Genomic DNA, 15615 nt, shown 5'->3' with positions numbered 1-15615 from the left:
CCCCAACCATTTCGACACCATCGCGGTTTTTGCAAGCATTTGGTTTGCTTTGTGGCTTCCGGTCTCAGCTACTGTTACTGTTACTCTTTTCGCTTCTGCTCGAAAGCCGGCTTTAAAAATTCGCAATCGTACCCGAAAGTCAACTGCTCTCAGCGCAATTGGGTATTTGCCCAACTCAGGGCAATTTAAATATGCAAGCCCCATTATTCATAATTAAGCCATCAATGGTTCGACTTGCCCGCCAGGTATTTGCAAGAACGGCACTTGAAATCGATCCTGGAATTCGGATTCCCGTAAAATGCCAGCGGCAGTTCAACGAGATGAATTCCAGCGCGAAATCACAGAAAAGGCCCTGTCATAAAATAAATTGTTTGCATTTTTCCAGCGCACTTAAATACAACACATTTTCGCACTGTTGGTTTGTGTATTAAAATTCAATTAAAGCCGGTCGTTATATAATAATTTAAAATTTTATAAAAAATTTTATTTGACAAGGTTAATTCTATTTTCAAGATTTACTAGAAATCTTTTTAAACTCTCGTATATGTTTAGTGTGTGATTATATATATTTGCGTGCTACACTCAAATCTTTTTTTTTATTTTTATTTTTAATTTTTATTTGTATCTTAAGTTACACTACACTAGACTCAGCAGCAGTTGCCACGCGAAAGAGCGACCGAGATAGGAACTCGCCAGCCACGCGGTTTTGGGCCTGAAAAATTAACGCGGAAATGCCAAAATGTTGTACATACGCCCCGTTGCTTGCATGCAAATTTCATATATCAAGCCAGCCAAGAGCAGGGGTGTCGCGTAGAGGGGGCGAAAGCGGGAGCTTGTTGTGTTTGGCTTGCATGGTCGACGGCCGTAATTGCAACATGCCGCACCAACACACACACACGCAGCGCACTGTGCGACTTGGGACTTTAGCCAAGTCAAACAAACCGCGGGGCACAACCAAAAACAAACAAAAATCGCGAAAAAACAGAAAACGAAGGAAAGCCGAATTCTAGTTGTGCAAAAGTGAGGAATGGAGAGGGAGAGAATGTGGTGAGCCCATGGAACTCCTGGCAGGGTGTTGTTATGACTTAATGTGGTCTACGCGAGTGGCGCTTAAAGGGATGCACTTGAAGAAAAAATTCTAAATTTACTTACAAATGAAATTTAAGAAATCAGTATTTTCTAAGGTGTTTAAAAGTATGCAGAGGATAAAAGATTGTCGCCCACTTAAAAGAATTCAATGCTCCCTTATCTTATAAAATCTTGTTGCATACTTTAAGGTACGCAAAGAAATTGCATTTTAAAGTGATTTCAAAACGCCAGTTATTTGTATGGAATTAAAAAAATTTTTTTTTTCAACAGTATTCGTTAAGACGTTAAGATTTTTCGAATTAACTTGCTTAACCCTCAATTATTTCTTTCGGTGCAATCAAAATAATATATATGAGGACCCTTCCCGTAGTCCATTAAACTGTCCGCAGTTCCAAGTTTACGACAGCCGCACTGACCATTCCCCATTTTCCGGCTCTTTGCAGGCCTGATCCTCATCCGGAACCATTCTAGTTCGAGTATGCGATGGCAGCGGGAAGAGCAGCCGCGACGCTGCAGGCTCCGGGACCGCCCAGTGGACAGGACATAGCCAGCGACAACAGTGCCCAGAGCCGCACGCTGGCCACGAAGGTGCGGCGAAAAGGGCCACGCCCCCAGCGGCGCCTGCACCCGCCCCTGCGATCCCGCCCGCCGCTCCACCAGCCGCTCCAGCGGCTGCACCTGCTCCACCTGCTGCTCTGGCTGCTGTGCAGCTGCTGCCAACTGGGCCAGCTGAGGGCCGAGTGCCCGGCGGTGTGCGAGTGCAAGTGGAAGAGCGGCAAGGAGTCCGTCTTGTGCCTTAACGCCAACCTCACCCACATCCCCGAGCCACTGGACGGGGGCACCCAGCTCCTCGATCTCAGTGGCAATGAGATTCAATCGATACCCGACGATAGCTTCGCCAAGGCCCAGTTGCTCAATCTGCAGAAAGTGTATCTGGCCAGGTGTCACCTGCGACTGATCGAGCGCCATGCCTTCCGCAAGCTAATCAACCTGGTGGAGCTGGATCTGAGCCAGAACCTGCTCTCGGCCATACCCTCGCTGGCCCTCTACCACGTCTCGGAACTCAGAGAACTCCGGCTGAGTGGCAATCCCATACTGAGAGTGCCGGATGACGCTTTCAGCCATGTGCCGCAACTGGTCAAGCTGGAGCTGAGCGACTGCCGGCTGTCGCACATTGCGGTGCGGGCCTTTGCCGGGCTGGAGAGCACTCTGGAGTGGCTGAAGCTGGACGGGAATCGGCTGAGCGAGGTCAGGAGTGGCACCATCACCTCGCTGGCCTCGCTCCATGGCCTGGAACTGGCCCGCAATGCCTGGAATTGCAGCTGCTCCCTGAGACCTCTGAGGGCCTGGATGCTGCAGCAGAACATACCGAGTGGCATACCGCCCACCTGCGAGTCGCCGCCAAGGTTGTCCGGCCGAGCCTGGGACAAGCTGGATGTGGATGACTTCGCCTGCGTACCACAAATCGTGGCCACGGACACCACAGCCCACGGCGTGGAGGGCAGGAACATAACCATGAGCTGCTACGTCGAGGGAGTGCCCCAACCGGCGGTCAAGTGGCTGCTGAAGAACCGCCTGATAGCCAATCTTAGTGCTGGTGGGGATGGAGACTCCGATTCGGAGCCCAGGACAGCGGCAGCCACGCAGGGCAGGAAGACCTATGTGGTCAACATGCTGAGGAATGCCTCGAACCTGACCATTCTCACGGCCGACATGCAGGATGCAGGGATCTACACGTGTGCGGCGGAGAACAAGGCTGGAAAAGTGGAGGCCAGTGTCACGTTGGCCGTATCCCGGCGACCTCCGGAAGCGCCGTGGGGCGTGAGGATTATCCTGCTGGGCGTTATAGCCGCCCTGCTCCTGGTCGGTGGCTCCTCCTTTGCGGCCATTTGTCTGTGCTCCCTGCAAAGGCGCCGAAAGCTCCGACTGTGGAACTCTGTGCCGCCGGTGAGGAGGAGCGAGAGCTACGAGAAGATCGAGATGACGGCCAGAACGAGACCGGATCTGGGGGGAGGGGCCAGTTGCGGGGGCGGCAGTGCCACGGGCGCCGGACTCTTTCACGACGCCGAGGAGCAGGGCTATCTGCGGGCAGCCACCCACACCCCCCTGAACGACAATGATGCGGGACAGGCGGCGGCCATCGTGAATCCGAGTGCGGGAAGTGCCCAGCGGAGAAACGGGGACTACCTGCATGTGTCCACCCACTGCGACGACGAGGAGGAGGAGCAGCAGCAGCAGCTGCATCACCATCCGCAGCACCACCCACATCCCAATCAGCAGCAGCAGCAGAGGAAGGGCTCCCAGGGCCATGTTGCCTCCGCATCCGGGACGAATAATTCAGCACCGCTGGAGGAAACGGATCTGCACATACCGCGCCTCATCGACATCGGCGGGTGAGTTGACCTACACGAGGAGAAAAAATTGAGGGGAATGTGATTTATGTTGATGTATTATTTTTCTTACAGTGTAAAAATATCTTAATTTAAGTATATTTTTTTGTTTCAAATGTGGTACTGAAGAGCTATATACAAATGTCAGTTAAAAACGTTTTGATAAGAGTCTTGACTGTCATAGTTGGACCAACACATTAAAAGTGACAAATTCTTGATATATATATTTTTTTATCGGGGTTCTATCTTTAGGTTTATTATATTCCTTAATACTGTGTCTAAAATACAGACTGCTTACCAATTTATTTAAACTTAAAATGAAATATTTAGAGCTTGTTTTTCCACGACAAGCTCGTTCCTTTCGCTCAGTGTACGCCTCGGGCGCCCTTTGTTTCTGCGGTTCTCGTTACTTCGAGTGGCAATTGTCCCCCGAACCGGGCGTCCGTGTCCCTGTCAAAGAGCTGTCATGCTCGAGTGCGGAACGCGCCCGGATCTCCGTATTGCGTCCGTATTATGGGCAACACTTGACACTTCCACTCTGAGCTCGAGCCCCTCCTCCAAAGGCCCCATCCCAGCCCCGCTCCCAGCACCTCCATGAGCCTCCATCTCCGTCGACTGAGAAAACGCGCGTGCTAATGACGCGCGAAATATGCGAGCACATCCACATCCACAAGCAACCTTCCTCATCCACATCCATTCCACTTCCTCTTCCACATGCAGCCTCCAAGACCACATCCACGGGCCCGAGAAGTGCTTTATTTCGGGCACACTGAGAACTCACTCTGCCTGATTGGCGCTTGTCATGTGAAAGGAATCCTGGCGCGGATGCGAGTGCCAGAGCGGGTTAATGGATGTGCGGGCGGTTATCTTCATGGACGAGGACACCGCCGAATAACGAGAATCTGAAAAGTCGAGCACTCAACGAATATAGGATACAAGGGGCGTAAGAACAAAGGCGCAGGGCTTTTTTGCAACGGACAATGACAAAGAATATTTTACGATTTTGCCCCTAGGCTTTTAGGCATTCATTAGTGCCCTCTTATTTTAATTTAACAATTTTTTGAAAAGTCATGCATCCTAATATCTAAGCAGACAAGCTATTAAAATGTATCATTAAAAACCACCAAGGCAAGGTTAAGAAATCATCTTCAAAATATATTTTTGATTACCAATATTTTGAATGCATTTTTTAAGGGTCTTATATTAGCATACAACCGTTTAATTCAAATAATATTTACCTCCCCTCTTTTAGAACCGACTCCGCCTCGAGTTCGATCTCCAGCCAGGTGGATGCCGCTGCCCGCTTAGCGGGCTATGCCGGACACACCTGGAAGACCACGCCCATAGCCACCACCAAGATCAATTCGCCGCACAGCAAGCCGGCCACCTCGGCGGCTTCCTCGTCCTCGGGCACGGCCACGCCCTACGCCCACTACGGCAACCATCCGCCGGACGAGATGGCCACCTCGGTGTTCTGCAGCGAGGGCCAGGAGAGCGACCTGTTCGACAGCAACTACCCGGATCTGCTGGACATAGCCAAGTACGCGGTGGCCCAGGCACAGCAGCAGGAGAATCGGGGTCAGGGCTACGGCCAGGCCACGCCCACTCCGAACGGCGGGCTGTGCACCCTGCCCCGGAAGCTGAAGACCAGCGGCAAGTACTTCCGCAACTCGTCGGACAGCCAGTCGCCCCTGCTGGCGGACAACTCCAGTAAGTACGGCAGCAGCACCCTGGGCGACGGAAGTTTCCTCAACGAGGCCATGGGCCTGGGCAGAAGGTATTCGGCGGAGTCCAGCTACGCGAACTATTCGAGCACGGCCACCTACACGGGCGGTGGCCAGCGGTCCAATAGTTTCCTCAACCTGGTGCAAAGTGGCGCCCACAAGGGCAATCTGCTGCCGGGCCATCTGGGTCAGAAGCCCAGCCTGCCCTCGAGTCCCGTGCAGCACCAGCGATCCCTATCGAGTGCGGCCACGCCCCTGCTGGACTTCTCGGCCCTGGCTTCTAGGGCGGCGGGAGCTGCCAACTCTTCGGTGGCTGCCTACGACTATCATGCCGCTCAGCTGGAGCGGTTCCTCGAGGAATACCGCAACCTGCAGGATCAGCTGTGCAAGATGAAGGAGACCTGCGACACGATCCGGAAGAAGGAAACCCCCCTGCGGGTGGCCATCGGCCAGTCGGCCGCCCAGCTGGCGGACCCCGTGATGTACAGTGCAGCCTCGCACAGTCCGAAGCCGCAGGCGACCAGCAATCTGAAGGCCAAGACCCTGCTGCCAGGACAACCGCCGGATCCACCGCCCTACTGGCTGCACCGCAACGCCATGCTGAAGCGCTTGAACGCGGACGGGGGTGGAGGCGCTAATGGTGGGTCCGGAATGGGATCCCCTTCGCCCGCCTCCCCGCAGCCCGGGCAGGATATTTTCAAGAGCTAATCGCAATCGTGTACAGCCGGAGGATTAAGTAAAGGGGCAGGAGGAAGGTCGAGAGACTTCGGAACGCCGAAGATGGCCTGAGCTTGCGGGGAGCGATTAATGGTCTTTAAATGGAAAGGAACTGCGTGATACAACAAAATAAAAGGTTTTAAAATTTGTTTTAAAATTTTGGTAGTCTTTAAAAAATATCAGAAATTCATATTTGCTTTCAATAATTTAATTCCGTTAATTTTCTTTTGTTTTATCTAACTTCATTATAGCTCGTTTATATATTTTATTCGTTTAAAAAATAATGAAAATAATTTAAAAGTTTAAAAAATATCCAAAAAAAAGTTTGATAAATTCGAAAATATCATTTTAAATCCTTATAAAAGACCAATCAAACTTAAACCCTGCCAGCTCTTGCCCTTCGATAAAATGCATTTGTCTGGGTAGTTAGATAGGCCTAGGTAGCTGGAGGACACTTAACTGGTTCGATGCCCAGCCCCTCTGTTGTATTATAGAAACACTTTTCCACTCTTTATACTCGCTACTATGCAATATTAAACACGACCCCGAGCAGCGGAGGTCAAACAAACATAAGACATTGTAAGTGTATAGACAGCATTCCCTTAGAAGAAGACACTGACTCGAAAACACACCTATCGGAACCTAATCCTAGAATGCCCCAAAAAGCTCTCGTGTTAGTCTAACTACAAGTGTTTTTGTACTTTAAGCGATCTCAATATAAACAAGGATAATATAGATGACCTTAAATACCATAAGTATGAGTTGGCACAGACTGCAGATCGATAGATTGATTGACATTGATTGATATTGTTTGATTGTTAGACGTTTGTTTTTCAGTTCCGCAGTTCCGGTCACAAATTGTAAGCCAATTAGATTCAGACTCTAAATTGTAATTAAAAAAGGATAAAGACAAAAACCAAAAACGTATTTTAGGGTGTCACTAAACTAAAGCTCGAAAGCATTTCACCCAAACCAACCAGAGAAAGCAAAAATAAAATTAGTTGAGAATTGAAAGAAAAACAAAGAAAGTGAGAGAGCGAGTTTTACTGGATCGAATGGGTTAATCAAGGGGGCGTGCAAATGTCCACTTCCGGGGGTTGGAGGCAAGTAATTGTCGCTTTTCGTGCCACACTCGCTTCTCGCGGGGGCGTTGGTCAAGATTAAACAATAATTTCGGTCAAAAAAAGGGAAAAAATAGGTGGAAACGGGCGTAGCCTGGACCTCCCATACATGGCGAAACTACGCCAATTTGGTGCGGCGCACATTTCTTTTATTTTCGCCTCGCATTCCGGCTGCCAAATGAAGTTGTAAAATGCAAATGAAGCCGTCGCCGTAGTCACATGCGCGTTAAAGTTCATGTTCGATGTGATGTCGCCATAAAGCAGGATTAAAACGAATTTATGAACCTTTGGCACGACGACAACGCCGACATGATAGCCGCTTTATGCCACACCCCACACCATATCCTCCGCCCCCAGGCCCACACACTCACACAATGTGGCACTTGGGTCGAGCTCGACTTTGTCTTTGGCCCGCAGGCGTTTGAATGAAAAACGTTGCCTACTTTTCCGGGATACATTGTGTAAAATGGAAATCGCCCGGCAATCCTGAATCTGGGACAATCCTCCTGTGGCCTCGGTCATCAATAGCTCATTTGGGCCCCGTTCTCATAAGCTCATAAATATTTAAGGCTCGTCTTAAACGTGCGTAAGCTGTAAATGTTTTAAGGTTGGAGTCAAAGGTTATACGAAAATGCATTGTAGATATTTGTTTTTCCTCCTTGACAGGTCATAATTTTCAGATTACGGATTACAAATTTTGAATATTTGATAATAAGCTAATTTTCCTAATTTGAGCTTCCGTAGAGGTCTTATAATGACATAAGTAATACTAACTATAATACTAATAATAAAAAAAAATTTACTAAATATGGAAAGGAAACAAAACTGTTTAACTACTTTAATACCATTATTGTACACCCAGCAAACATGTTATCAACTAATTTCCCTCTGTGATCTCAATTTCGTTCCATTCGCTTTGATATATACAGGAGCAACATGTAATTAAGCTATGACTGGCTGATAAAACTCCGCTGTGGCTGGCTGGCTTATGAATTTCAAGCACGCAGACGTGTCAGAAGGCAAAAGTAACCGAAAATGGTCGGCCATTAAGGCGGACTCCATCTGCCGGAGGGCGAGTTGGTTAGCTGGAGTTACTTACCCTGGACCGGGCCCAGATCCACGGTTAGCCCTTTGCGGTTTGTCGGCTTTAAGCAGCGAAGCCATTTACATCCCCTCATTTTTCTCCTTTTTTCGGGCCACCCACCTGACCACCCGCTGTCCGGCTAAAGCGAAAATAATGAGCCAACATCAGGGATCTCGGCGTGAAGCAGAGTAAAGAGCAACAACGTCGAGAGCAGTCGAGTTCATGTCAAGCTGTCAGTCAAGGTCGATTTCGTTTGCCACCCACTGCCACTTCCCACTCCCACTCTCCTCATTCCCGTTATCCTGGCCTGCACCTGCCTCTGTCAGTGGCAGAAATTGCGAGCAGGGTGGGTGGCAGTGGGAGGAAGGTCGGCAAGTGCCCTTTTGTCACTGTCTTGCGGCTGCCAGTGCAATTTTTATATGTGGCCAGCGCAGGGTATGAGGGATATATACGTGACCTGGCGGTTTTGGATGTGACCAGGTAACACACTGAAAATACAGTACTACAAAATATATGTATTAATGTTTATTTTATATTTTAAAAATTAAAAAAAAAAAATACCAAACAATATTTCGACAATTGAGAAACTTGTTTTCTAGAACTTTAATAAAATGTGAAAACCTTAGTAAACACCTCAACTTGTGTTAAGTGCAACACTGCTATATAAGCTTTATATTCCCATTGAGTTTTCGCCCAGGCAATGAGGGACTTTTAAGCGCAGTACCAACTAGTTGACTCTCCTGGTTGATAAGGCGATGAGCGGAGCTAACGGAGCAATGTGTGCTATGTGAGTGTGCCCAGGGAATTTTTCCATCATTATCAGTGTCCTTGTAGCCGCTTCCACATGCCACTTAATGCCAACGCACCAGCAGAGCCAGCACTCGTCCCACTTTTGCATGTCGTCGCCGTCGTCGTCGTCGTCGTCATCTTGGCGGCCTTTGTGGTAGCAGCACACAACTGCATACCATCCTGCCATCCGCCAAATACCGCCCACCACCCACCACCTACCGCCCACCTGCCAACCCACCCCAATGCCATTCTTCAAGCCTCCCACAACGGCCATTATATTCAAGCATTTTCGTGGCATAAGTTGGCACTTTAGCGCCAGGCAGCTGCTACCTGTTTCAGTTTTTCAGCCCTCTCGTATTTTTTGCGCTGCTGCTTTGTGTATTTTTAGTCAGCATCAATTCAAAGTGTGGCCAATTTCTTTCGGGCCGGCAAAGAAACGATTCCTACATGATCGCAGTAGGGGTATCGATTGGTCTTGAAGGGGCAGAAATGTGTAATACTTTGCGCGTGCAAAGCACAAAATGGAGATGAATACTTCTTATTACACGGGAAAACATGTTTCATGCAAAAATGAAAGATTTCACAGATAAATTTAAATATTAAAATATAAAAAACATTCGCATGTACTCCACAGCCTCCGAAAATCTCAAAATCGCTCATTTTTATGACGAAACCGTGATGGCAAAAATCATTTAAATTGGCCCATATAACATTATAATGGAAGCTGTTTTTTAATACATTTTTTTCCTCCGGTTTTCCGCCGCCTGGCATTTATTTTTCAATTGGCCACATTGGCAATCGATATGGTAGGAGCCGGATACAGGATGCTGCCGCCTGCTTAATGTGCTGCTGCCTGTTCAACTTTCCCAGCCCATTCCATCCCATTGCTGTCGTCCTTTTTAATGGATGTTGCATTACTTTCCGAGGCAGCTGTACGAACAAAAAACTTTTGCAGTGGCGAAAATTGAAAAATAGTTTCGCCCCACCCCCTCCGATCGCAAACGAAACACAAGCGAGCTGGGCAAAAGTTGCGCCCGAAAAGTTAATGGCAATTGCATTTATTGATTAGCCCGGCTGGAGCGGGTGGGGAAAATGTATCAAGTTTACCCTTAAATGCCACTTGGATTTAATTTTCCTGTTCGGCTAAGCCAACAGATATTGTCCTCTCGACCGCAAAGTTCAACAAGTCAACGCCTCAATGTCAAATAATCCTTTGCAGGAAAACGAGAAACTCGTGGCAAGGATGCTGTAGGGGGTATCACTGGGGTATATTCAATGCGCCTGCGGTTAAGAGAGAGCGCAAGGACACCGGTGACATAAAGCGAGCTCGAGCTGCAGTGTCAGTGCCACGCCCCCTATTCCCCCGCGAGCCACCCCCTTAAGTGCTGGTAATGAGCGCACTGATAATTCATTAAACAAAGCGGGGCAAAAAAAGACGACGACGGCCCGAAAAAGTGAAAAACCGGTGGAAAAATGTCAAGGATAATGTGCTAGCGCTCAGCTGCCGGAAATGAAATGGTAGGACGATTTCGGCTTTAATTTTCGTTGGATTGCTGCTGTCTAAATTTATTTGGAAGTGACAGAGTTTTTATTGCTTTAAAATGTCAATTAAAAGGGACTTTCAAAATTAAGGGTTTTATTTACCGAAATATTCGGCAGGCTTAGTGTGTCTGCTCTAGGTTTTAAATATTAAATGATTGTGCTTTATTGTGGGATATAAAATGTGTAAAATAATTGATAGAATTTTTGGGAACTCTAATCAAAAATATATTTTTAAAGGCCACTCTTTAGCAAAGACGCATTATGGCAGCTTAAATAATGCTATTTTTTTAATTTCTAGAATTTATTTTCAGTTTATGAAGCAAACTCACTTTAATTAAAATTTAATTGCAGACAAAGCCTGGAAAATATTTGTGGGTATCGATCGCATGTTGTGCCAACTTTCGGAATGCTTTCACAAAGTTTTTGAAGAGTATTGGAAAGTCTTGGGAACCCGCAAAAACTCCCGAATAAATTCCTTTAGCGCTGCCAGGAATTCCCTTCTTCGGGCCAATCTAGGCCAACCCAGACCACACCTGGCGACTGTCACTCAGGGCCAAAAGCCAGGCGAACCAGGCTAAGCTCTCGGCGGTGCCAATTCCCCAATGCCGGGCAATTACAAAGGCCGAAACGAAAGCCGGGAGTCCCTTTAACGAAAACTTTTGCCGGGCGCTTAGCGGTTTTGGCCAAGTTGCAGCGGGTAATCAGCCATGTTATGGCTGGGCCCGGTCCGCAGCCTCAATGGCTGGAGATTCGGGCTTATGGCTTATGGCCTTGCAGTGCTCTTGAAATTTGTTGTTTGCCAGCAACAGGATAATCTGACGGGCTTCCTTTTCTCTGGTCTCCTTCCTTTTTTTTTTTGGTGGCTCTATCTGGTGGTGTTGTGTGTGCTTGTATTGGTTTCGTCGCCTCCGTTTGTTTGAGTTCCGCCGAAAAACAAAAAAGGCCCAAATTGTGGCCCCAAAAACTTTGTGCCACGTTTTTGTCGGCCGCAGTTATTCGCCGCTTTTGTTTGTGGCCAGCTGCAGCGGCCGGCTTTGTTGGCCAACTATTCAGGTGCCACTTTAATTAAGCGAGCCAAGTTGAATGCAAGCTCGCCACGAAAAGTGTCAATCAGGACGGCATCAAGATTGCACTCTTCACAACACTTTTGGCCGGCGAAAAACTATATATCCACTCCATTCAACTAATAACACCACAGGAAGGCGGGAGTGGATTGCAATTGTTACGCTTGAAATTCATTTGAATATTCTGCGCGGCAGTGTGTGCATTTAAATTGAATTTTATGAAATTGTTGCGAAAGCAAGAGGAGAAAAAAGGCCGGCTACAGCGCGACTGTAAAGTAACTAAGAATTTGGAATACCCTCTATCACTTTAATGAAAGTAAACCTTCAAAAGAATGGGTATTAATGAATTAAATAAACTTCAAAAGCTGGAATGCCATAAAGTTATCTATCAAAAACATAGGTACATTCGAAGCATTAGTATAATGAAAAAAACTAGTTATAGACCAGCCCAATTTCCTAAGAATCCCCAATAAAAAATCCTTCTAAAAGCATGAAAATTATTAAAAGCTAAATGGGAACATATTTAAGCCCTTGAAACATATTTACTCATATATGTCAGTTGTAAAGCTACTGAAAACTAAGAGCTGCTTTTGAGGTAAGCAAATGTGTTGCGGACAGTTTGCAAATACACTTGTAGTTCGCTCTTGCAGCCAAAATTGCCGGAAGCGCAACACTCTGCGCCAAAAGTAAGGCACCACCACCCCATATGCAAAATATATACACGTATATACTGCACATTGGGCGATACAGACACAATGCAAAGTAACCAATTTCGGAGTTGAATCGTTTAGTGAAATCACTTGAGGCGATTAAAATCAATCACAGACAATCATCGCCGGGCAACTAGAGAGGGGACTACATTTTTCTTGCCACTTTACAATTTTATTTAATTTGCACTCGAAGCCACGTCGAGAGCTTTCCTCCTGGCCGCCTGCCCGGTGGGGAAAATTTGATTTTAAATTGGATTTGCCATCGATGAACGTGGGAGTTTGTTTGTGCCGGGCTGGGAATGAAAAAGAAATACAAGTTCGAGAAACTAACAAAGTCCATTTCCCTGCTGCCAGCAAGCCACTTTCAGGTGTGAAGCAAAGTGTGTGAGTGTTTGGTCATAAAGAGCCACAGGTTATGTTTTCTTCATCAGGAAAAATCAAAAAATAAATACAACAAAACCGCAAGCACTGCATATAAATGGCATTTTCGGTGCGAGTGTCGATAAATATTTGCTCGGTGTAAATGGAATTGAGGCAGAATCAAACCAAACAACATTAAATAAATTAAGCAAATGGAATTTTATTTGCCTTCTCAGTAATGAATTTTTCATGTAAATGGAATGCCATCAAGCATTAAAGGATCGGCGCAGGTCGGTGCCAATTACAGCAAATTAATTAAATAACATTGAGGCTAATTAATGAAGGCGTACCATTTTGAAACACTGTACAGTTACAACAATGGAGCTAAGAATATTTTTAAATATTTAAAAAAATTTCAAAGAATCAAATTGAATTTAAACCTATTGTGAGCAAATAATTTAACTTTATCACTCACTTGGTCATTCATTTATTCAGTTGCCCATTCATTTGTTAATGTTGCTGTGGTCCTTCTTCGCCAAGTTTATTTCAAAACTTTTGCCATATTTCACGCTGCCACAATAAATTGTTTATCCCGCTTCCCCACTGCGAAAAGTGCATTTCGTGAACTTTGCATATTTTTCGGTTGACTTTCCGGGCTCAAAAGAAGCTCTTGGTGAAGTCTTAAATGATTTTTAATTATGCCTCGGCAGTGAAACATGGTATGAGTTTAACAAAATTGGGCAAAAGAGATTTGTTTTAATGCGGACATATAAATAATAAATCTTCAACGAGAGCAGTCGCACCAAATCTGGCCTTTTAGACAGCTCTCTGTAGAATTAGTTGTATAATTTGCAATTAATCTTTTCTAATTTATTGACACAGTCTGGGTTTGTATGTTTTGCTGGCTTACCGTCGGGATATGCATAATTTATGCAAATTTCGCTAAATCAATTTTTAATTAAAATCCCACACAAATGCAGATACTTGCCAACACAAGTGCACGCCCACACTCACATGCCGAAGTATCTGTGTGCAGCTGCCTTGCCAAAACAAAATAATTGAAATGGCTGCACCGAGGGGAATATATATGGCCGGCAAACAAATCAATATGTAGAGCCATCAATCTATCCAACTGTCCATTCGAGCATTTTAGTCATTTCATTCGATGGGTCCAAAGTGTCAGGCTAAACGATAATTTTATTTGCATAACACTAAACACAAAACTAATTTGTTGTCTCGCTTTAAATGCCTCGGACGGCAAACGCAAAATACCCAAGTATCTGTGTATCTGTATTATGCGGATTTGGATTTCAATTGCCCGACGGCTTGGGTCAGAGAGCAATGCAAGCCAAATCCGACAGTTGACAACTGGTAATTAATCTCAATTAAAATGAATAATACTTGTGTAAGCAGCATTCATAGAAATGCGTCACTTAACCTTCAATCCATGCAAAATATGCCAGTTTTAAAGCAGATACTCAAGCTTACTAGATGATTTTAAATTAATTTAACTTTACTTGAATAATTTTTTGCAGTTACTTTTGGAAAAGAATTAAATAAATGAAATTTAACAATTTTCCTTTTTAACATAGTATTTCCAAGTATATGATGAACTCTTCCTTATTAATTCCAATTTTTCTTTTGCAGTTTTACGGCTTTATTTTAATCCGCATTAATAAGTCATTTTATTGATTTATGTGAATGCACGACCGGAGGCAATAAAATGTCCCAATTATTAAAATTAATTAGCTGTAAAAACGGTGTGCTATTATATTAAACATATGCATACCATTCATCTTGCAATACAGACACAGAAAAACCCGCACTCCACTGATGTGACACTTTTCCTTTCTGCTGCCTGCAAATCTCTATTTCACTCGCTTGCCGTTGCATTTCCGCTGGCACGTTGGCATTTCCGTTTCCGCCCAACGCTTCGTCGCTGCAATTATAAATGTTTTTATTTAGTTTCAGCTCGGCAGTTTTGCGCGCTCGATTTAATATGCCGCTTAATGGTCGGGCAAAGCACTTTCTCCGCTTCTGGCCGAATAAATCTCAATAAAATTGAATTAAACTCGGCAGTCATCCGGCTGCCTTATCGCAGAGGTCCCAGCAGCTTTCGGCTACCATGCCGGGCCATCGGCCATCGGCAATCGCCAGTCGAGGTCTGGGCCATGTCAATGGCAGTTATAATTAATTTGTGCGGAAATCAGATGCCTGTCGACAATGCAATCTCGGCGGCAAATCTGTTTTCAATTAATACCAAATTGTCGAGAACGAAAGCTGCTCAGCCATGCAAGTGTAGTAAGAGAATTGAGAGCTCAGAGACGAAATTTCCCAAAAATAGCCATGTTTAATTGTGAAAAAATACATAAAAAGGTTTTCCAATGAGGCTTCTGAAATCCATACTTAAGTCAGAAATGAAAGTAGTCAGCATAAAATGGTTTATTTGACCAGCACAGATCCCAGCATAAAGGTTAAGCCAACTCAAAACTTCCATAAATCAATTGCAGGCTAACTTAAAAAATCGTTTCACAAAAATTCCAAAAACAAAATATTTCTACACAGAAAAAAACAGTATATTAACTTCATCATCATAGTTCAGGATCCATAAATATTGAAATTATATTTTTGTGAACTATAAATGTTTAAAATTTGAAAACATAAGTCCTATCTATTCATAATTATAGATGTTTTTAAAATTAAGAATATTTTACTTTTAATATGAATCTACATGTATGGAAAATTCCATAAAATTTTAAACTGTCTTTTTCTGAACGAAATTGTGTAGAAAAACTTTACAGAATCAGCCTGTGAATCTCAGTCCAAAATGGCCTGGAAAATGGGAAATGTGCAAATGCAAACATGGAAAATTTTGGGGGACAGAGAGCCGGAGCAGGGGCATTCCGACAGGACATAAGTAAAATACTTAAGATAAGCAAAAGTGATGGGGCGAGTCTGTTTGTCTCTCTGTGTGGTCATAACCATAAGCAAGGGTCCAAACACACAGACTAGTACTCAAGGGCCC

General features: G+C 45.3%; 1 protein-coding gene across 3 annotated transcripts in view; it reads left to right on the top strand.

Annotated features, from left to right (window-relative positions):
- The window catches only part of LOC108032755 (uncharacterized), a 34335-nt gene extending 27397 nt beyond the window's left edge, over positions 1-6938 (top strand). For all 3 annotated transcript variants that reach the window (XM_017106745.2, XM_017106746.3, XM_044094390.2), the window contains exons 3-4: positions 1533-3482; positions 4732-6938. In XM_017106745.2, the coding sequence (XP_016962234.1) occupies positions 1573-3482; positions 4732-5911 (3090 nt within the window). In that variant the 5' untranslated portion in view covers positions 1533-1572 and the 3' untranslated portion in view covers positions 5912-6938. The remainder of the gene's footprint in view (positions 1-1532; positions 3483-4731) is intronic.
- Positions 6939-15615: the final 8677 nt, after the last annotated feature.

The sequence above is a fragment of the Drosophila biarmipes genome, chromosome 2L (assembly GCF_025231255.1).
Source record: "Drosophila biarmipes strain raj3 chromosome 2L, RU_DBia_V1.1, whole genome shotgun sequence".
Lineage (NCBI taxonomy): Eukaryota > Metazoa > Arthropoda > Insecta > Diptera > Drosophilidae > Drosophila > Drosophila biarmipes.
This window is presented reverse-complemented; position numbering and strand designations above follow the sequence as displayed.